Here is a 22035-nt window from a genome sequence, read left to right as displayed (position 1 = left end):
TTTGGTCTTTAATTGTTCATGATATTCTTTCAATTGGATACTGTGGTGATATGTAATTACACCACTAGGTCACCAGGGGTCACCCCAGCGACCTTGTATATAAAGCAGTCCAGAGCTACAGTCTAGCCTTCCAGGTTTGTCTTGCAGAGAGACAAGACCTTTTAGTGTACATATTAATTTATTAAAACTGTCTTATACACGCACTGCTGTTGAGGTTATTGTCAGTACAGTATATTAGAGTTTGCAAAATGAATATTGTTTTGTCTCATCTAATTGTAAAGGTTCCATTAATCTTATAGATTGGGTTCCCTACCAAATTCCAGCTACAGGCTTAGTTATCTCTGAGCTCTGGCAAAGGTGGAAATGGCTTCTGTGCTCGTTGATAAGAATGGTATGTATTGACCTGGAGTCCAGTTCCTGAATTCTACCCAGCAATATTCTGCTGAGGGTGTGGGTGAGTGGCAAGAAAGGACAAACTCATTCTTAATGACTTTAATGGCACATAGCCCATTAATGTTCAGTATCATGGTTCACAAAGGCAATCTTCGAGGAAGTGGCTGACAAACAACGATAATCTCTCAGCAACTAGAGCCTAGATTCATTTCAAGTACCAAAGGGGAAAACAAGGGATGGAAACTTGCAAGTTAACATATATTTGATTCTATTTGGAAACTGAAGCGCAAGTTGAAACAAAAGTACTTTTGCCCAGGCAATATCCTAAAAAATATCCAACCTGAAACCTCCATTTCCAAAGGTCATTGAACTTGCTTGTGTTTGCTGTGGACATATTTTCTTACAGTAGTCAATTGGAGTAAGCACATCAATGACTTTATTAGCAATGAAGTGCTTTGGGACACATTTGATGGCCTGAAAGGTGCTATTAAATGCAGCTTCATTGTGTAGAGCTGGAGTGCCATGCGGAATATTGTTTTAATATTTATTCACTGGTCAATTTATTGCCTTCAATTAATAATATGAATCATCCTCTATAATGTATTCTATTAATTGGGCTAAATGAACTAAATAATTTACTGATGAAGTGCATTCAGAAGGTATTAGATCAGGAAATGGATTTTTCTTTGGTTTTCTGCTCTTGATCCAAAGGCAACCCAGGGCTTGTAGTGGCGCTATGGCAGCACTACAACTCCCAGGAGGCATCGGACTGGCCATGTGACGTCAGCCCATGTTCGGCGCACGATTCTGGCCTTTAAAGGGTTGCGCGGGTGATGAAGAGTAAATCCGTTTGATTCACTCCAGAAACGCCTTGTGTGGTTATTTCGTCGTGTCCACTGCGATTCCAGTGACCACAGTCTCAGAGCAAGCTGCCACTTTTGGTCAGTTGTCAGTTAAAAGCAAAGATGAGTATAAACTATGGCAGAGCAGCAAAAATCATCAAAGAACCTGGACACACTCTGTTGTCACTGCTGACGTCAGGATCGGGATCTTTCCAGGTGCGACCTGCAGAAGGCCATCTCCGAAGCAAAGTGGCAATTCCGGAGCAAGCTCGAGACAGGCAGATACACGCCAGCTATGGCAGGGAGGGCAGGCCATTACAGCCTACAAAGCAAAGGTGAACACTGTAGATGTCTGTGATGCTTCATTACCCGATGAGCTGAACTCCTATGCCTGCTTTGAGAAGGAGAGCCAAAAAGTGCCCACTAGAATCCCTGAAAAGGCTGAGGACCCTGCAATATTTGTCTCTGAGTGCAATGTCGGAAAATCATTTAAGGTGGTTAACCCTTGCAAGGCATGAGGCCCCGAAGGCGTACCTGGCAGGGTACTGAAAATCTGAGCCAGCCAGAGTGTTCACGGACATTTTCAACCTCTCACTGCTGCAGTCAGAGGTTCCTACCAGCTTCAAAAGGGCATCAATCATCCCATTACCCAAGAAGAGTAGTGTGGGCTGCCTCAATGACTACTTCTCAGAAGCACTAACTTCTACTGTGATGAAATGCTTTAGAGGCTGATCATGGCCAGAATTAACATGTACTTAAGCAAAGATCTGAACCCACTGCAATTTACCTATCATCGCAATCTCACTGGCTCTCCACTCAGCTCTGGATCACCTCAAAAACAACAATTCATACATACGGCTGCTCTTCATCGACTACAGCTCAGCCTTCAATGCTATTGTTCCATCAGTGCTGGTCAAGAAGCTACAAATTCTAGGCCTCTGTACCTCCCTCTGCAATTGGATCCTTTACTTTCTCATCAGAAGACCACAGTCAGTATGAATTGGAAACAATGTCTCCTCTTCACTGATCATCAACACAGGTGCACCCCAAGGATGCGTGCTTAGCCCACAGCTCTACTCATTATACACCCAAGACTATGTAGCCAGGCACAATTCCAATGCTATCTACAAGTTTGCCAGTGACACCACAGTTGTCGGCAGTATCACAAACTGCAATGAAGAAGTGTACAGGAGGGAGATGGATCAGTTCGTTGATCGGTTTAATGACAACGTCAGCAAAATCAAGGCGATGATTGTGGACCAGGAGGAAGTCAGGGGATCAAGAACTTCAAATTTCTGGGTGTCAACTTTACTGAGGATCTGTCCTGGAGCCTTCATGTTGATCCAATCACAAAGAGGGCCCGCCAGCGGCTATGTGAGGTGTCTGAGTAGATTCGATAGGTCACCGAAAACTCTCAATAACTACAGGTGTACCGTGGAGAGCATTCTGGCTGATTGCATCTTTGCCTGGTATCGAAGTGCCAATTCTCAGGACAAGAACAAACTCCAGAGGTTTGTTAACCCTGCCTGCGTCGTCACAGGCACCAGACTTCACTCCTCTGCATGAGGCAGTATCTTAAAAATGCAGCTTCTATCCTCAAAGACCCCCACCACCAAGGCCATGCCCTCTTCACTCTGCTCCCACTGGGGAAAAGGTCCAGGAGCCTGAAGATGAGCACTCAGCGGAACAAGGACAGCTTCTTCCTCACTGCCATCAGATTCCTGGATAATCAATGAACCAAAGATACTGCCTTACTTTTCATGCTCTATTATTATTATTTTTTTTTGAATTAGTAATGTTGTAAGATGGTTATAATATGAATGTTTGCACTATGATGCAAAACACTGAATTTCATGACTTGGTTTGATTCTGATCAGGAAGGACATTCAAGTGCCACAAGATTCATGCCATCAGGTTCAGGAATAGCTGCTACCCCTCAACCATCAGACTCTTGAACAGCAGGCTTACTCAGGGACTCATTTAAGGACTCTTGCTTTGCACATTATTTATTACTGAATATCTATCTTCTATATTTGCACAATTAAGCCTCATTTTAATGGTTTTATTGGTATATTTGGTCTATAAGTTGACCCCCATTTTCAGGCTGTCCTGGCCTTCCAGCAACAATCTAAATTTAAAAAAAACCCAATTGCCAAGTAACAAAGCTGTAAATTAAGCAAGTAAAAATAAACAGTAAAAAAAAACCTCAGCCTGTCTTGCAAGAGAAGGGAGCCTCTGCTTACCGGGCAGGAGCAGGGACCTCATTCTCTCAAGTCAGAGTGGCATCATTGTTCTCCCAGGGGGAGAGGGATCCTCGGACCTACATGGCAGGAGTGGCAACCTCGTTCTCTGGAGCAGGAGCAGCGACCTTATTCTCCCGGCGGGAGCGGAAACCTCCTGCCGGGAGAACTAGGTCGTCGTTCCTGCTCCCGAAAACAAAGTCGCTGCTCCTGCCACATAGGCTGAGATCGCCGTGGCAGGAGCAGCAACCTTTGGCTCCTGAGTAGGAACGAGGACCTCAGGCTCTAAAATTGTGGAATGTCTGGGTGGGTTATGGTGGCATCCAGTGGTGGGGAGGTGATTCCGAATGGGCACTTTCAGGATTGACTTGTACGCTGGATTGGTGTGGATTGGATTTTGAGCTGAATTTAAGGTCTCAAAAGTATATCCAGAATATAAATTGACCCCCAATTTTTGAGTGATATTTGAGGGTTTTATGTCTCAACTTGAAATATAAAGTCACTAATTTACCTGGAATTCCAGAAGACATTTGAAAGGCATACATGTCCACTTTGATGATTGTTGCCCTCATTTCCTGAGCTGTTCCAATACTGAAGATTTTTAATTTAAAAACAAAATTAACAATGTTATATAGTCAGGATAATGTGGACTATTTTGGAACTGCATAAGAGTACACCCTTCTGGCTGTAGTGCATCTCTGTGGGATGTATGTATGTGAACAGTTTCCTGAGATGGTGAAAGGCATGAGTGAGTAATGTCTTTTCTGTTATTTGAATGTTGTATCTATAAGTTATTTAAGAAGCCCCCCAAGTAGCTTAGAGACAACAAACAATACAGCGTGATGGAAGCTAATTTTGTCCTTGAAATCCATGCCCCTAATTGCACCCAATTAATCTACCTACTGTGTACATTTCGGAGGGTGGGATGAAACCGGAACACTCATAGAAAACCTATACAGGGAGAACATACAAACTCCTTACAGACAGCACCAGATTTGAGCCCAGGTCGTTGGTGCTCTAATAGCGTTGTGCTAACCTCTATGCTAACTGCACCATATTTTCAGGGCCCCAGATGGTGAAGATACCATCCATGCATCTAATTCAAAGCATTAAGCATTGGTGAAGTCCACCTTCCAGACCATTGTGTTGAGGCCCTCTATCCACCCCTGTATCATCCCTGCTCTTCCTCAGAAACCCACTCTTATTTTCCTTAGATTGTAGAGCCCCTCTCTGCTAGATGAACATCCCAGTTTTAATTTCCTTTTAAAATTTAGACATACAGCAAGGTAACAGGCCATTTTGGCCCATGAGTCTGTGCCGCCCAGTTTACACTCCATTAACCTACTCCTCTGGTGTGTTTTTGAAAGGTGGGAGGAAACCAGATCCCCCAGAGAAAACCCGCGCAGACACAGAGAGAACGTACAAACCCCTTACAGACAGCACGGGATTTGAATCCCAGTTGCTGGCACCATAAAGGTGTTGGACTAACCGCTACGCCAACCATGCTGCCCAACTGCAGTTGCTATAGTAATGCGCAACTTGCATTGCAGGAAAATACACATTTCAGTAGCACTGTCGTTTTTAGCTTGGGGTGCTGTTAACGCTTGAAACAATGCATCCATTACCCTAACTGTCAATAGTGCTCTGCTGCAGAGCTTCTTTGAATTTCTGGGCTTAGCTATCCAAACATATACTGTGGACTGCCTAGAGGAGGTTCTCTAGGAGAACCATTATCCCACCACTTTGAGAAGAGAACTGGCCCACAACAGCACAAAGTTTCCCCAGTTTCCTTCTCTACTTTCACTCACCTGGTCTTGTCTGTGTGCTGATCAACAGCCTCAGGAAAGTGTTATCCTCATGGAAAAGTCAAAGTCATTCCCTGACTGGGATCATGCCTTGAGAATTTATGGAAATCCTACCAACTTGCAAACCTGCTGTGGAAAGATATAGCAGGGCTGATGTCTGTGAGTTATTTGAAGATCTTTTACATCTGTTACACCTGAGTTTGTTACCCCCTTCAATGGCTTTTTTTGTACCCAACTCTGTAACTCTGCTACCTGGGATGCAGGCAGAGTACAGTAAAACCCCTGGTATCCAGCACCTATGGATAACTCAATTTTCTGATTGCCTGAGATTGCATGTTGCGAACGAACAACGAGCCACGCCAATGTTAAACTTCCAAATTTTTTACCTATTTATTTTCTGCGATTGTTTTTGCCAGTTGCCTGAGGCCGCCAGTTGCTTGAACAGGATTGATGTCATTTCTACATAGCACAGAAGACCAATCTTATGTGCATTGATTGTGGACTGAGTGTGATAGAGCTTGCTTGGATTCTGAAGATGGGCAGTGTTATGGGCCCAGAAGACCCCAAAACTCAGCAGCAATAGAAATTCACCAAGACAAATGGTTACTTAAACAATAGTTGCTTTTAATTATCTTTAAATATGAAAACAGGATCTAACTTTAACTTATTACTATTAACTTAACCTAACTTAACCCCCTTCAAATTCTAAGTGCACGTGTATGTAATGTGTACGTAAATTCAGAAAAGTTCTTTGATTCACAGTCCAATCTCACTTCTCATTCCTTCAAGTTCACTGGTTGCAGGCAATTCTTATACTGTGCACAGAATTTAACATGTATAAAGTTCACCAGGCTTTGGTACTTTTTTTGTGGTTTTGTCTGTTTTTTTAATTTTTAAAAATGTTTCACACTGTGAACCATATCAATCAAAATACATACAAACATTTCCCTCTTAAATAAACACAGTGGCATTTTCTCCCCTTTTTTCCCTCCTACCTTCCCTCCCCCCTTCCCATCCCGCTCCAAACCCAATTAATGTTCAACATATACAATACAATAAAACGATTAAACAATGCCATCACACAATGAAAATAAACAAGAAAATTGAGTCATCTACTTTTACACACTGGATCAAGTCATTTTGTCTTCTTATCATTTTAACATTTTAGGGGGTGGGAGGTCCAAGGCAAGCCCTCTCTGTTATGTTCCATGTACGGTTCCCAAATTTGTTCAAATGATGTGACTTTATTTTTTTAATTATATGTTATTTATTCCAATGGAATACATTTATTCATTTCCATGTATCATTTCTGTACTCTCAGGCTCTCTTCTTATTTCCAAATAGACATTATATACTTTTTTGCTACAGCTAAGGCTATCATAATAAATCTTTTTTTGCACTTCATCCAGTTTGAGGCCTAATTCTTTGCTTCTTATATTGCTTAGAAGAAAGATATCGGGATTTTTTTGATATGTTGCTTTTTGTGATTTTATTTAATACCAGATTTAGATCTTCCCAAAACTCTTTCACGTTCTCACGTGCCCAAATTGCATGTACTGTTGTTTCCATTTCCTTCTTACAGTGAAAACATCTATCTGATAATGTTGGATCCCATTTTTTTTTTAACTTTTGGGGTGTGATATATAACCTGTGTAACCAATTATACTGTATCATGCATAATCTTGTGTTTATTATATTCTTCATAGTTCCAGAGCATAACTTTTCCCATATTTCATTTTTTATCTTTATGTTTAAAACTTTTTCCCACTTTTGTTTGGGTTTATAGCTTATTTCATCATTTTCCTTCTCTTGCAGCTTGATGTACATGTTCGTTATAAATCTTTTTATTATCATTGTTTCTGTAATCACATATTCAAAGCTGCTTCCTTCTTGTAATCTCAGTCTGTTTCCAATGTATCCTTTAAGTAGGCTTTCAATTGATGGTATCCAAACATTGTACCATGAGTTATTCCATATTTGTACTTCATTTGTCCAAATGTTAATAAATTATTTCCCAAAAAGCAATTTTCTATTCTTTTAATTCCTTTTTTCTCCCATTCTCTAAAGGAAAGATTATCTATTGTGAAAGGGATTAGCTGATTTTGCATCAATAATAATTTTGGTAGTTGGTAATTTGTTTTTTTTTCCTTTCTAAGTGAATTTTCTTCCATATATGCAGTATTGGTGAGCTTTTATATTGCACCAGCTTTTCATCTCACTTATAAAGTATATGTTCTGGTACCTTCTCCCCTATTTTATCGAGCTCTATCTTTGTCCAATCTGGTTTTTCCCTTGTCTGATAAATACCTTAATTGTGCTGCTCTATAATAATTTTTAAAGTTTGGTAACTGCAAACCACCTTGGTTGTACCTCTCTGTTAATTTATCTAACGCTATCCTTGGTTTCCCCCCTTTACATAAAAATTTCCTTATTATTCTCTTTAGTTCATTAAACAATTTCTCTGTTAAGGAAATTGGTAACGATTCAAATAAGTATTGCAACCTTGGGAAGACATCAACGTTAGTGGTAATTCTTTCCAATGTTCTAAGTCTTCCTGCAATTTCTTTATTAGTGGCTGATAATTTAATTTGTACAAGTGTCTTAAGTTATTATCTAACCTAATACCTAGTTATCGAATTGCTTGTGTTTGCCATTTAAATGGTGATTCATTTTAAATTCTGTATGATCCGCATTACTCATTGGCATCGCTTCACTTTTATTTGCGTTGATCTTGTACCCCGATATTTCTCCATATTCCTTCAATTTCTTATGTAGTTCTTTTATTGATATTTCTGGTTCTGTTAAGTATACTATGATGTCATCTGCAAATAAACTGATTTTATACTCCTTTATTTTTATTTTTATCTGTTCTTATCAGTTCTGCCAATGGTTCTATTGCTAAAGCGAACAGTGAGGGAGATAGTGGACATCCCTGCCTAGTTGACCTGCTTAATTTAAATTGGTTTGATACAAATCCATTTACTGCCACCTTCGCCAATGGTCCATTATATAATGCTTTAATCCAATTAATATATTTTTCTGGTAGATTGAACCTCTATAATACTTTGAATAAATAATTCCATTCTACCCTGTCAAAGGCTTTTTCTGCGTTTAAAGTAACTGCTACTGTTGGCGTCTTATTTCCTTGAACTGCATGAATTAAATTCATAAATTTACAGACATTGTCCGCTGTTCGTCTTTTCTTAATAAATCCGGTTTGATCTTGTTTTACTATTTTTGGTACACAGTCGGCCAATCTGTTTGCTAATAATTTTGCTATTATCTTATAATCTGAATTAAGTAGAGATATTGATCTATATGATGCTGGTGTTAATGGATCCTTCCCTGTCTTTGGTATTACCGTAATTATTGCTGTCTTACATGAATCTGGCAAGTTTTGTGTTTCTTCTATCTGGTTCATTACTTCCAGTAGAGGAGGAATTAATAACTCTTTAAATGTTTTATAGATTTCTATTGGGAATCCATCCACTCCTGGCGTTTTATTGTTCGGCAGCTTTTTTAATATATCCTGTACTTGCTCTATTTTAAATGGTTTTATCAGTTTGTTTTGCTCCTCTTCTTGCAATTTCGGCAGTTCAATTTTAGCTAAAAACTCTTCTATTTTATCATCTTTTCCTTCATTCTCAGTTTGGTATAATTGTTCATAAAATTCCTTAAAGTTCTCATTAATCTCTGTTGGATTATATGTAATTTGTTTGTCCTTTCCCTTGATGCCAATACAATTCTTTTAGCTTGTTCTGTTTTAAGTTCCCAGGTTAATATTTCGTGTGTTTTTTCTGCGAGCTCATAATACTTTTGCTTTATTTTCATCATGTTCTTTTCCACCTTATACGTTTGTAATGTTTCAGATTTTATTCTTTTGTCCACCAATTCTCTTTTTGTTATATCATCCCTTGTTGCTAGTTCTTTTTCTGTACTTACTATCTCCCTTTCCAATTGTTCTATTTCCTGATTGTAGTCCTTTTTCATCTTAGTTACATAACTTATTATCTGCCCTCTAATGAAGGGTTTCATTGCATCCCATAATATAAATTTGTCTTTCACTGATTCCGTTTTTATTTCAAAGTACATTTTAATTTGGCGCTCAATAAATTCTCTAAATTCCTGTCTTTTAAGTAGCATGGAGTTTAATCTCCATCTATGTGTACTTGGTGGGATGTCCTCCAGTTCTATTGCTAAGAACAAGGGTGAGTGATCAGATAGCAATCTAGCTTTATACTCAGTTTTCCTAACTCTCCCTTGAATATGGGCTGACAACAAAAACATATCAATCCTTGAGTATGTTTTGTGCCTACTCGAATAATATGAATATTCCTTCTCCCTTGGGTGCTGCCTCCTCCATATATTCATGTTTCATTTCCTGCATTGATTTAACCATAAATTTGGCCATTTTATTATTTTCGCTAGTCTTTTGTCCAGTTTTATCCAACATTGGATCCAAATTAAGGTTAAAATCCTCTCCTATCAATATATTCTCCTGTGTATCTACAATCTTCAAAAAAATATCCTGCATAAACTTTTGAGCCTCTTCAGTAGGTGCATATACATTGATCAAATTCCAGAATTCTGAATATATCTGATACTTTATCATTACATACCTCCCTGCTGGATCTATTATTTCCTCCTCTATTTTGATTGGTACATTTTTATTAATTAATATAGCTACACCTCTGGCTTTTGAATTATATGATGTTGCCACTACATGCCCTACCCAGTCTTTCCTTAATTTATTATGTTCCACTTCCGTTAGATGCGTTTCAGGCACAAATGCTATGTCTATTTTTTGTTTTTTTCAGGAAATTTAATAGCCTTTTTCATTTAATTGGTTATGTATTGATTTAATATTTATAGTCATATAGTTCAACATGGCCATCTCATATTCTGTTCACACCTCATTTCCGCTTCCTCACCACCACCATCCCCCTTTTCCCCATTTTCATCTCTCAATTTTCCCTTTTTGAACTCAATGTATGACAACACTTTTAAAACATAAAATACTTCAACAACTCTCATATCTATAATTCACTTAATCCCAAATTCCCCCCCCCCCTCTCTGAGTTGCCCCTTGTCCCTTGCCGGGCAACTACAACTCCCCTCTCCATTTGGATTGTGAACCCGCTCGCAAGCGTCAACTGATTTCACAGTGACTGTTATTCTCTCCCACCCAACCCCCTCCAGAAAAGACTTTTATCTTCACATACAACAAAGCTCACTCTCCTTTTTTCCCCCTTTCTTCCTTTCTTCCCTTTTCTTTCCCTTCTTTAGTTCTTATTTATACATTATTTTTACATCTTTATATGTATTTTGTCATTGTTCTTCATTCTTGTTACATCTCTTCTCTCTCCTTCTGTCCTGCAAGTGTTCTGCAAATTCTCGTGCTTCCTCCGGATCCGAGAACAGTCTATTTTGCTCCCCCGGGATAAATATTTTAAGCACAGCTGGATATCTTAACATAAATTTATAACCTTTTTTCGATAGGATCAATTTTGCTATATTAAACTCCTTCCTCTTCTTTAAGAGTTCAAAACTTATGTCTGGGTAAAAAAATATTTTTTGACCCTTGTATTCCAATCATTTTTTTTCTTCTCTAATTTTATTCCTTGCCCTCTCCAATATATTTTCTCTTGTCATGTATCTCAGAAATTTTACTAAAATGGATCTTGGTTTTTGTTGCGACTGTGGTTTCAGGGCTAGTGTTCTGTGTGCCCTTTCTATTTCCATTCCTTCCTGTATTTCTGTCATTCCCAGGATCTTTGGGATCCATTCTTTTATAAATTCTTTCATTTCTTTGCCTTCTTCATCTTCCTTAAGGCCCACTATCTTTATATTGTTTCGCCTACTATATTCCATTATATCAATCTTCTGAGCTAACAACTCTTGTGTCTCTTTTTTGTCACTTTCTTCCAATTTTCTTCTTAAGTCATTCACTTCCATTTCTACAGCTGTTTCTTGTTCTTCCACATTTTCTAATCTTTTCCCTATTTCTGTCATGACCAGCTCTATTCTACTCACTTTTTCTTCTGTACTTTTCATTTTTCTTTTCATTTCACTAAATTCTAATGTCAACCATTCTTTTAATGCTCTCATTTGTTCTTGAAATTTTAAAAAATCTATATACTGTCCATCTATTTTACCCTCTATTTCTCTGTGCAGAGCTTGGTCTTCTTCTTCCTCTTCTTCTGTGTCTGCACCTGTGTTTGTGTCTTCTTCTTCTCTTCCTTATATCTGTGTCTCTTCTGACTTTCCTGTTGAATTTCTTGCCTCACTTTGCTCACTTCTTCTTGCTTGGCTTCTTGTTGGTCCTCTTCTTCTGGGCTAATTATCTGTTGGGCCTCCTGTTGCTGTCCTTCTTTTCTATCACTCCCTTTCCTGTCGCTTTCCTCTTCTTCCAGCTGAGAGCCCTGGTGTCGGTTCCCTCAGCTGGTCACGCTGTGTTTGTTCACTCCTCAGCTGGGCCCCCCTCCCGTCGGTGTTCTCTTTTTCCTTAGTGTGCGCATGTGCAGTTGCATGCTTTTGTTTGGCTCAGAGAGCCATTTTTGTAGTCCAGCGGTCGGGAGGTCGCGACTCTGCAGGGTCGTCACCGACCTTAGGGAACAGGCTCTCTTTTCCACGACGGTTCCCTGTTTCTTCATGCAGGTAAGGCCTTCTCCTTTCTCTTCCGGTGTCTTTTTTTTTTCCTGTTGTTTTTAGTTTTTCCTTCTTGGGTGCCATTTTCTTTCTTTTCTCCACAACTTCATCTTTTATTTGTTATGTTTTGTGTTTCTTGAACTTTGTATTTTCTTCACTTTATTTCTTCTTTTCTGGAGAGGGCTGGTATTCTCCTACCAGCCACTACTCCATCACGTGACTCCTTCCAGGCTTTGGTACTTGAAAGGTAAATGGTTATCACTCAGGAAGGTTCTTGTTGGTTTTCAGGGAGAGATTTGTTGCTCATTGGACACCACAACTGATTGCTTCTGATTAGCCACAATAGTGTCTTGCTGAAGAAACTTGCCGCCTCAGGGTTCTCCAGATGAAAATCTCTTTCTTTCAGGTCACCATAGAGTTCCTTTTCTGTTTCCCTTATTTAAAGTGAAACATTAGACAGCCAGTCCTCTCTTTTTGTATGGACCACAAGGGCTTTAACCAGGCTGAACTAAAAACTCACAACCCGACTTCAAAATAGGGTTTTATCACAAGCTTGCCATATTCCAGTCTCAACTGCTGAACAGTAGAACTGAATTCTCTCTCTCTCCCTCCCTCCCACCTCTCTCTCTCTTCCATCTCTCTCTCTCTCTCTCCCCTGCCTCTCTCTCTCTTTCTCTCCCCCACCTCTCTCTCCCACCTCTCTCTCTCTCCACCCTCTCCCTCCTCTCTCTCTCTCTCTCTCTCTCTCCCACCTCTCTCTCTCTCTCTCCCCCCTGCCTCTCTCTCTCTCTACCCCCACCTCTCTCTCTCCCACCTCTCTCTCACTCTCCACCCCCTCCCTCCTCTCTCTCAGAAAACTACGTGAACCTCTTAGAACAGCCAACTGCACTCTGACTGCAGCTCCAGACCCAATCTTTTGAATTTCTTCATCTGTCGTTTTCCAAAACAATAGTCCATTGCTCCACAACATGTCCAATTAACACCTACTTCTGATGTCTCTATAGGCAATCTTGAAAGATTTTCAAAGACACCTGGAGCCTGGACTATCTGGCTTGAGCAGAGCTCTGGAATTTTGAATGAGATCTGTTATTAAGTGTTTGTATGTGACCTACACTAAAAAAAACTTGGCACAATTTATCTCCTATAAAACATATAAAACAAAATTATATACAATATAAAATATAACATCATCTGTCACAGCAGTAAATTTAAAAAAAATTAATTTCGAATGCGAGAGTCACAAGCAAATATTGGACAGGTCTCCATCACATTATGGGATCACCTTTGGGCTGCCTGGCTTAGTGTTAACAGCCTCAGAATAAAGTTAATGGCCTTGTGTTCAAACGTATGCTGTGGAGAATATATGAGAAATATTACCACCCTTATCCCAATGCTGTAATGTTACACCTAAAGAAATTATTTAAGCGTTTATGGTTGGGTAGCAAAACAGGGTGAACTGAAGAGAAATAGACTTCAGATTTTCCATTTGCTGACTATCATAGATTGTTGCCATGGAGATGGCTTTGGCCTGCTATCATGTCCCTAATTAGTTTCCAATACTGAAGGTAGATAATAATTGTGAAAAGAATCAGGGACAAATATAAAGCTTAATGAGGAGAACTCATGCCAGCCCATCATTTCTTTTGCCTCTCCAACAATTTTATTAATGGATCATTTTTTTTCTTGCTGTCATTCTCCGATTCCTTTGTTCATGGTTCTGTTCCTTCACTATCGCACTCTTCATCTGACTTCCTGCTCTTATTTAACATCTCCCACTTCAATAATTCCAATGTGGTATCTCTCTGACTCCTTAATCCCCACCTAGCTCCTGCTGTAGGTGTTCAGCTCTGCCTTTTTAACTACCTCCATTGATTTTCTTGCAGTTTGAAATGTATACATAAACCAACACAAATAATCTTCTCTGCCAGTTAGGCTGTAACAACAGCTACTCCATTCATATGACATACTGCACTCTTCTCCAACTAATGACTCTGCAATGTTGTCCAGTTGGGTGGAATAAGTTCACGTGATCCCATACTCACCGACCAAATGGAGAATCTCGGCCGAGGGTTTCACAGTGTTTCCAGCACCATCACTCTGTAGTCCTCTCCAAGGTTTATTATTGGTTTCCCTATCGAAGCATGCACTGCTCTTGTCCAATATTGCATCCACATTCAAATGCATGCAGGCAGCACATAGTGCAGGGCACCAGTAACTGGGGGAATACCCCAGTTCCATCTGTGGAACCATGTGTCTATGACTCCACACTGATGCATGCCAATGAGTTGCAAAGGTAGCAATGTCTCCTCCTTGCAAGAAACTTACCCGTTTCTTTTGAAGGTTACCATAGGTCTTGACCTTTGCTTGTCAATTCTTTCTGGTGACTTTTGTACAATGGTGTTTTTTCAAGGGGACCCATGAAGATTGGTTGGTTGTGCACAAGGCATACATGCTTTGGTATGCAACAATATGGAGTCAAAGTCACAGTGTTCCACAACATGGAAATGCACCTTCAATCCATCTTGTCTGTACCGATTAAGCTAATCCCATTTGTCGGCATGTGGTCTCCAGACCTTCCCGATCAATGTATCTCTCCAAATATCCCACCCCTACCACTTCCTCTGGCAACTTGTTCCATATGCCCACAATGCTCTTTGTGAAGATGCCTTTAAATACTTTCCTTCTCACCCTAAATCTACACCATCTAGTTTTAGATCCTCTACTATCCCGTATCCAAAGATGACATGAAAGCTGCCTTCAGGAGAGCGAAACTGAGGAAAGCATCTGCTCCGGACAGAGAACCCGGCTGAGTATCAAAAATCTGTGCTTACCAAAGTATTTACAAACATCTTCAACATCTCAAACAAACTTAAATCATAGTGGTGCCCAAGAAGTGTGTGTTAAAATGCCTAAATGACTGTCGAACAGTGGCCCTCACATCAACAGTGATGACGTGTTTTGAAAGGCTGATGTTGAAACAAATCAGCTCCTGTTTGAGCGGCGACATGGATACATTACAATTCACCTAGCGTAGCAATAGGTCTATGACAGATGCCATCTCACTGGCTCTAACCAAAGCCCTGGAGCACCCTGGACAGCAAAGATGCATACATCAGGATGCTCTTTATTGACTACCGCTCAGCATTACCATCATCATTCTCTCAAAACTGATCAGCAAACCCCAAGACCTGGGACTCAACTCCCCACTGTGTAATTGGATCCTGAATTTCCTCACCTCCAGTCAATAATCAGTGAGGGTTGGAAAGAACGTCTCCTCCATAATCTCCATCAATACCAGAGCACCACTGGGCTGTGTTGTTATCCCCCTCCTCTACTCACTTCACACCTATGACTGTGTAGCTCAGTACGACAACAACACCATCTACAAATTTGCTGACAATGCCATGGTAGTGAATTGTATAAAAAGGGGTGATGAGTCAATATACACAAGGGAGATTAAAAACTTGGCTGAACCTCGGAATCAATGTCACCAAAACCAAGGAGCTGATTGTTGACTTCAGGAAGGGAAAACCAGAGGTGTACAATGCAGTGGTCATTGGAGGATCAGAGGTGGAGAGGATGAGTAAGTTCTTGGAAGTCACTATCTTGGACCCAATGGCATCATGAAGAAAGTATGTCCAGTGTCGTTACTTCCTCAGGAGTTTGTGGAGATTTGGCATGTGTTAGGTCTGCTTTGTTCATGAATGAGTGAGTCAGACACCAGACTGAGTCGAAATCGAGGTTCTTTGTTCTTTATTGCCGGATTGTAACACTTGCAACTAACAGTGTTAGTTGGAGAAGGCGCATTCTCCCGATATCAGCAAGTGGTGTTTTTTTTAATACCTCAGGATACGTACTTAGTAAATTATCATACCATTACATTGTCCAATGAATAAACTGTTGCTACCCTTCTCTGTTAGTCTGCTGCTCATCATTCTTGTTAGTGCCAAGCTTATCTTGAGTGTACAAGGTCACATCTGCATCTTGTTACGGCCCAGCACTGGGTGACTCCTTCTTCATTCCCAGCTCATGATGTTTTTACCTAACAATGTCATTGGAAACCCTGGCAAATTTCTACAGAAAATGTGCTGACTGGTTGCATCACGGTCTGGTATGGGGACTGTGAGTGTAAAGCTTTGCGCGATTTAGTGGACATAGCCCAGTTACATCACAGGCAAAACTCTCCCCACCATCGAAAACATCTACAGAGATTGCTGCCAACAGAGAGCAGCAGCATTCATCAAGGATCCACACCACCCAGCACATCCTCTGTCCTCACTGCTGCCATCAGGAAAGATGTACAGGTGCCACAAGACCCACACCACCAGGTTCAGGAACTCGACCATCAGACTCTTCAATAACAAACTCAATCAGGGACTCTTAATTTTTGAACTTTATTGATTGTTTTTCTTTCTCTGCACTGCAGTCTGTTTGTTTACATTTCTTGTTTACATGTGTATGTTACATATAGTTCTTTCCACAACCAATAAGTGGTGACTCTCCCTTGCCTGCAGAAAAAAAGAATCCCAGGGTTGTATCTGATTCCATGAATGTACTCTGACAATAAATCCAAAATCTGATTCTCTTGCACTAGGAAAATGAGAATGTCATGAGAAACATCATAGCTTATCCAACCTCCCTTTACAATTCAAGTCTACTAACCCTGGCAACCGTCTTGTGAATCTTTTTCTGCACCATTTCCAGGTTAATGATCTTTCTCCTATCGCTGGGTGGCCAGAACTGCAGAGAGAACTCCAAATGGAATCTCATTTTCTGTTCATTCATTAGACAAAAATGTTGATGATACATTCATCCAGCACTTTCTAAATCATGCCAGTCATCAAATTGCCAAATTTGGCAAGTAGGAAATATGTTTATTTGTGTTTAATGTGTAACATTTTCATATCTGTTCCTGCTTTAGGGAAGTCAACAATGCAATGTGGAAAATTTTACCACAATATGAAGAGGATAAGTTTTCTCTTATTGTTTCTATTGGTTGACTCATTTCATCTAAAGATGTCTCTTAAAGACTTGGCATGGATTTATCTTCCTTAAAACCTGAGTTAGATAGTGCTCAAAGATCGCGGAGTCAGGGGATATGGCGAGAAAGTGGGAACGGGGAACTGATTGTGGATGATAAGCCATGGTCACAGGGAATGGTAGTGCTGGCTCAAAGGGCCAAATGGCCTACTCCTGCACCTGTTGTCTATTGCCTACTGTCCATTTATCTCAAAATATGTTTTGATGTGGCTAGGCCTGAAGGCGTTTATCAATTGAACTGTGAATATTAATTCTGTGACTGGTTTCATAATTCAATGTGCTGTCCTAATTCCAGTTCTTGACCCATTCCTTTCTTTCTGTGCCGTGATCACCACACTCTGTGCTCTGATTTCACTGCCCTGGAATCTTCATTCTGCTCTCAATCCAATTCCCTGGGATCCCCACACCTTGATCCAAATTGCTACATCATTGCGTACCATGCTCCTGAACCTGACCGTCTCCTTTCTTTCTTCTGCCACAACCTGACAACTTCCCATTGCTACTCTCAGTTTTTTTTAATGCAATTACAAAAGGCAGGCTCTGAGAGGGTCAGGAGGTTTGAGCCATAGGTGTGGAATAGAACAAGTAGAGTTAACTTGGTATAACCAGTTTGTTGGAATTTGACCGCTTATCAAATCCGCTTTCTTTGCTGCTTTTGAGTAGAGAAAAGCTTGTCCATTAAGGGCATTACCAAGTGCCGAGGTAGTCATGAGCACATATCATGAAATACATTGCCTTGCAGCAGCATTCTAGGTGTAAAGTATTGCTATAGCACTGGTTCTTAACCTTTTTCCACTCACATACGACTTTAAGTATTCCCTATGCCATAGGTGCTCTGTGATTAGTAAGAGATTGTTTAAGGTGGCATGTGAGTGGAAAGAAAAAGTTTGAAAACCGCTGTTTTAATCATACCTCATTGACTCGTTATGTGCATGGTTTCATAACTCCAAAGGATGTTTTTTCTCAAGCAAAATATTTCAGTAACAATTGGGTCTGGAACAGTGATTCTCAACCTTCCCTTCCCACTCACATACCACCTTAAGCAATCCCTTACTAATCACAGAGCACCGATGGGACAGGGATTACTTAAAGTGATATGTGAGTGGAAAGAAAAAGGTGGAGAACCACTGGATTACATTTTATTAAAAATAAATAAATTAGTACAAAAAGAAGAGAAAAAATGAGGTACTGCCTGTGGTTCATTGTCCTTTCAGAAATCTGAAGGTAGAGGGGGAGAAACTGCTTTTGTGCCTTTGGGTATTCATCTGCAGGTTCCTTTACCTCCTTTCTGATGGTAGCAGTGAGAATAGGGCATGGCCTAGGTGGTGAGGATCTTTGAGACACCGCCTCTTGTAGATGTCCTCAAGGGAATGAAGACTAACACCCATGATGGCGCTGGCCAAGTTCACAACTCTTCCTGTCCTGTGCATTGGCATCTCCATACCAGACAGTGATGCAACCAGTCGGAATGCTCTCCACGATGCACCCTGTAGAAATTTGTAGGAGTCTTTGTTGGTGTACCAAATCTCCTCAAACTCTTCACGAAGTATAGCCTCTTCATGATTGCATCGACATGGAGGCCCCAGGATAGATCTTCAGAGGTGTTTGCAGCCAGGAATTTGAAGTGCTTTACCCTTTCCATTGCTAACCCCACCATGAGGACCAGTTTGAGTTTTGCCTGTTAACCCAATGGCAATCTCATTGCACCATGTACCAGGGTACTAAATATTGATATGACAGTCCACATAATGGTGCCGAATAGACAAAGCACTGACAAATGCTGTACCTTTTGCAGGTTGTGATTCCCCACACAAAACCAATCACTTTCCACTGCCATTGTAGCACTTAGGTTGCTGCAGCTCATTCTTGCTTGCGCAATGAAGCTTACATACGACTTAAATGTGGCGACTGGCAATACCATCAGAATAAATATCAGCTCTATTTATTAGCGTGATTAATCCTGATTTAAATCTGCATACTCACTTTATGTTGAATTAACAGTCCAACGGTAAGGCCTTGCTACAAATATGGAAGATGAACTGTAAAGGCAATCACCTGCTATAATTTTGATGAAATATATACAAAATAAAAAGTGGTTCTTTAAATGGCAGTGTGGTCTCACAAAGAGAATGTAGAGACTGGTTGTATTCTTCGGAAATGCTGTCAAAGACTGAGGACAGAGTTAATGATCCACTGGGAAAAAATATATAGTCTGTGGACACTAAATTTTTTTATCAAAGTCCTTTTTTTTGGCTCTTGACAGTTTAGATATCTTTAGTACTTTGGCTTCAAGTACATTTGCCGATAGCATCATTAGGATAACCCATTTGATGTTCTGAGCTTGACGTTGCGAGGGAGTTGAATTATGACATTGGTTGGGACACAGTCAGTCCTTCAGCCCAGCTGCTGCAGATGGTTAAATCGTTGAATAGTACTGTCAGCCTGACTAACTCCAGGCCACCACCTCAATGATGCCATCAGTATGCACAGAAATAAAGAAAAGGACAGGTATTGGCAAAATTAAAGTTCACATTTCTTGTCAGAGTGCTGAACTTGCATGACATCACACACAATCCTTAGGTTCTTTTTTCCTGCAGGCTTGGCAGAATTTATAATTAGTGGTAACTGTAACCTACTCAAGTAGAAAGAAATGCAAGCAAAAGGGTGGCTTGGTTGGCGTAGCAATTAGCGCAACGCCTTTACATTGCCAGCGATTGGAATCGGGGTTCGAATCTGCACTGTATGTTCTCCCCGTGGCTGCGTGGGTTTCTCTCAGGGGCTCAGGTTTCCTCCCCACTGTTCAAAACAGACCAGAGGGTGTAGGTTAATAGGGTGTAAATAGGATGGCATGTTGTGCGCCAAAATGGTCTGTAATCGTTCTATATGCCTAAGTTTAAAATTTAAATTTAAAAGAAAGAAATGTAAATAAAGAAATGTAAATAAATTGTGCAATACAGAAAAAAAAATTCAGTCAATAATATGCAAGAATCCTTCAATAAATCTTTGAGTGATTCTGTTGTTTAGGAGTCTAATTGTGGAGGGGTAACCATTGTTCCTGTACCTGTTTGAATCTTGTGGCACCTCTTTCCTGATGACAGCAGCGAGAACAGAGCATGGACTGGATGGTGTGGATCCTGGATGATTTCTGCTGCTCTCTGACAGCAGCATTCCATGTAGATGTTCTCGATGATGTGGAGAGTTTCTCCAGTGATGTACTGGGCTGTGTCCACTGCCTTTTGCAGGGCTTTCTGCTCAGAGGCATTGATGCCTCCATTTACAGTTTTCCCCCTACTCTTCTGAAGGCATTGATTCATTTTGTAGTGTAGGTCGAAGGCTTGGTTGCTTCCTGGCTCCACACCATGCATGGGTCGATGTCTGATCATGTGGCCACTTGATCCACACATAGCAAGTGACAAGAATCAATGACGTGCAAAATTTGTGGTGCAGAGAGAGAATGAAAATGTTCAGAGCCAAGGTACGCTGCAGAGGTAAGGCAGGCAACATGTGGTGAACTGGCTTGGAGGACTCTCGTTCCTGATATTTTAAAACATAGCGAGACTGAAATGAATCTGGAGTATGTGTAAGGCCTGCAAATCCTGGGATTGCATTGGGTTGTAATTTATGAACTAATGCTGGGTAAGTACCAATTAATACATGGACAGCAAGATCAAAGAGCCAGCAATACGTGACAGGATATTTTAATTAGCATTGGCTGAAAGACAAATATTAGCCAAAAACACTGAATGGATCTCCTAAGCATCTTTCTCGTTCATCTGAGAAGCTTCACGGAAACACCTAATTTGCATATCAGTAATTAAAATGATGCAAAATACCATAAGTAATGCACTAAAATATTAGTCTTAATTTTGGGTCTTGATAACATTCTGGATCAGAAACTAATACCAAGTAAAGGCAGAGATGTGATAATCTTCTATTATTCAGGCTAATGTTGTAAATACAACATTATTTATCTTACTGAAGTGTGAGAATCGTTTTTCCAGGGCTGACACCTTAAATATAGTGCTGGATGGTCCTATGTGCACATAGGTGAGACCACAATCACCTATCCTTGTTCTTATGTAAAGGCTTTGAGTGCTTACAATCCAGTAAAAGGTTGCCCCTAATTTGGTGGGAATATTGTCAATCTCTGTGAGCTTTTTGAAGAGAACTGCAATGAGAAATATTGACATGCAAAATATGGCTTACTGAATTTGTGAATGAAAGTTATGTTGGTTGAATGGAAGGATTTACAGGAAGGATGCAATTTGGCCTGTCAGATTTGTACTGAATAGGGTCTGTCTACATCCATCTAGATAATCTTGGATGCTTGATGCAGCCAATGCATGATCCCAACTCGGGGGGTGGGGGGAAAGGGGGGAATATTTATTCCTCATTGCTAGAATCTCTCATTGTGGTGAATACACACACAAAAAATACCAGCAAGAAAACAATGCCATTCTCCCTTGTGAAAGATTGTGCAATTTTTATAATGAATCTGACTCTTGCTTCTAGGTAACTGAGCTGCACAGCATCAGGAACGTAAACAGGTTGCCCCGAGAGACAAAGAAACATGCTGTGGCAATTATCTTTCATGATGAAACATCAAAGACATTTGCCTGTGAGTCAGGTAAGCAATTACTTGTGCATCTATAGCTTCAGGAAGTTCAGGCCATTTTGGAAATGTAAACCCATCCAGATTAACATGCAAAGAGAGAAAGGCAGCATATTTTTATTGTAAAGATAATTTGATGAAGATATTCATGTTGATGGTGAATTAGAACTATTGATTTTTAAAGATATATTGGTTTTTTAACATTAAGCAAAGATAAGCATTGCTCTGAAATAAAGAAAATATTTTATCAACCTTTCACATTGTGTAAATTATGTCTGTGATACTTTATAATGTACTTTGTGATGCATTCTGTATTATGTAATATTTCCAGTGGCACCAGCTATCTTGCAACGAGCAACACCGTGAAATGCAGGGAACAGTCAAAGAATGTAATGAGAGTTTTTGGAGTGATGGAATTGAGCTGTGGATTGATGTGTTTTTGTATGCAGAAAAGG

The 22035-nt window shown here is 40.2% G+C and overlaps 1 protein-coding gene across 2 annotated transcripts in view; it reads left to right on the top strand.

The window, feature by feature from the left end:
- Positions 1–22035, top strand: part of dok6 (docking protein 6) — a 517340-nt gene that overhangs the window by 305366 nt on the left and 189939 nt on the right. For both annotated transcript variants that reach the window (XM_069920396.1, XM_069920395.1), the window contains one exon: positions 21481–21595. In XM_069920396.1, the coding sequence (XP_069776497.1) occupies positions 21481–21595 (115 nt within the window). The remainder of the gene's footprint in view (positions 1–21480; positions 21596–22035) is intronic.

The sequence above is a fragment of the Narcine bancroftii genome, chromosome 2 (genome assembly GCF_036971445.1).
Source record: "Narcine bancroftii isolate sNarBan1 chromosome 2, sNarBan1.hap1, whole genome shotgun sequence".
NCBI lineage: Eukaryota > Metazoa > Chordata > Chondrichthyes > Torpediniformes > Narcinidae > Narcine > Narcine bancroftii.
The sequence above is the reverse complement of the archived record's forward strand: the minus strand, read 5'-3'. Positions and strand labels throughout refer to the sequence as shown.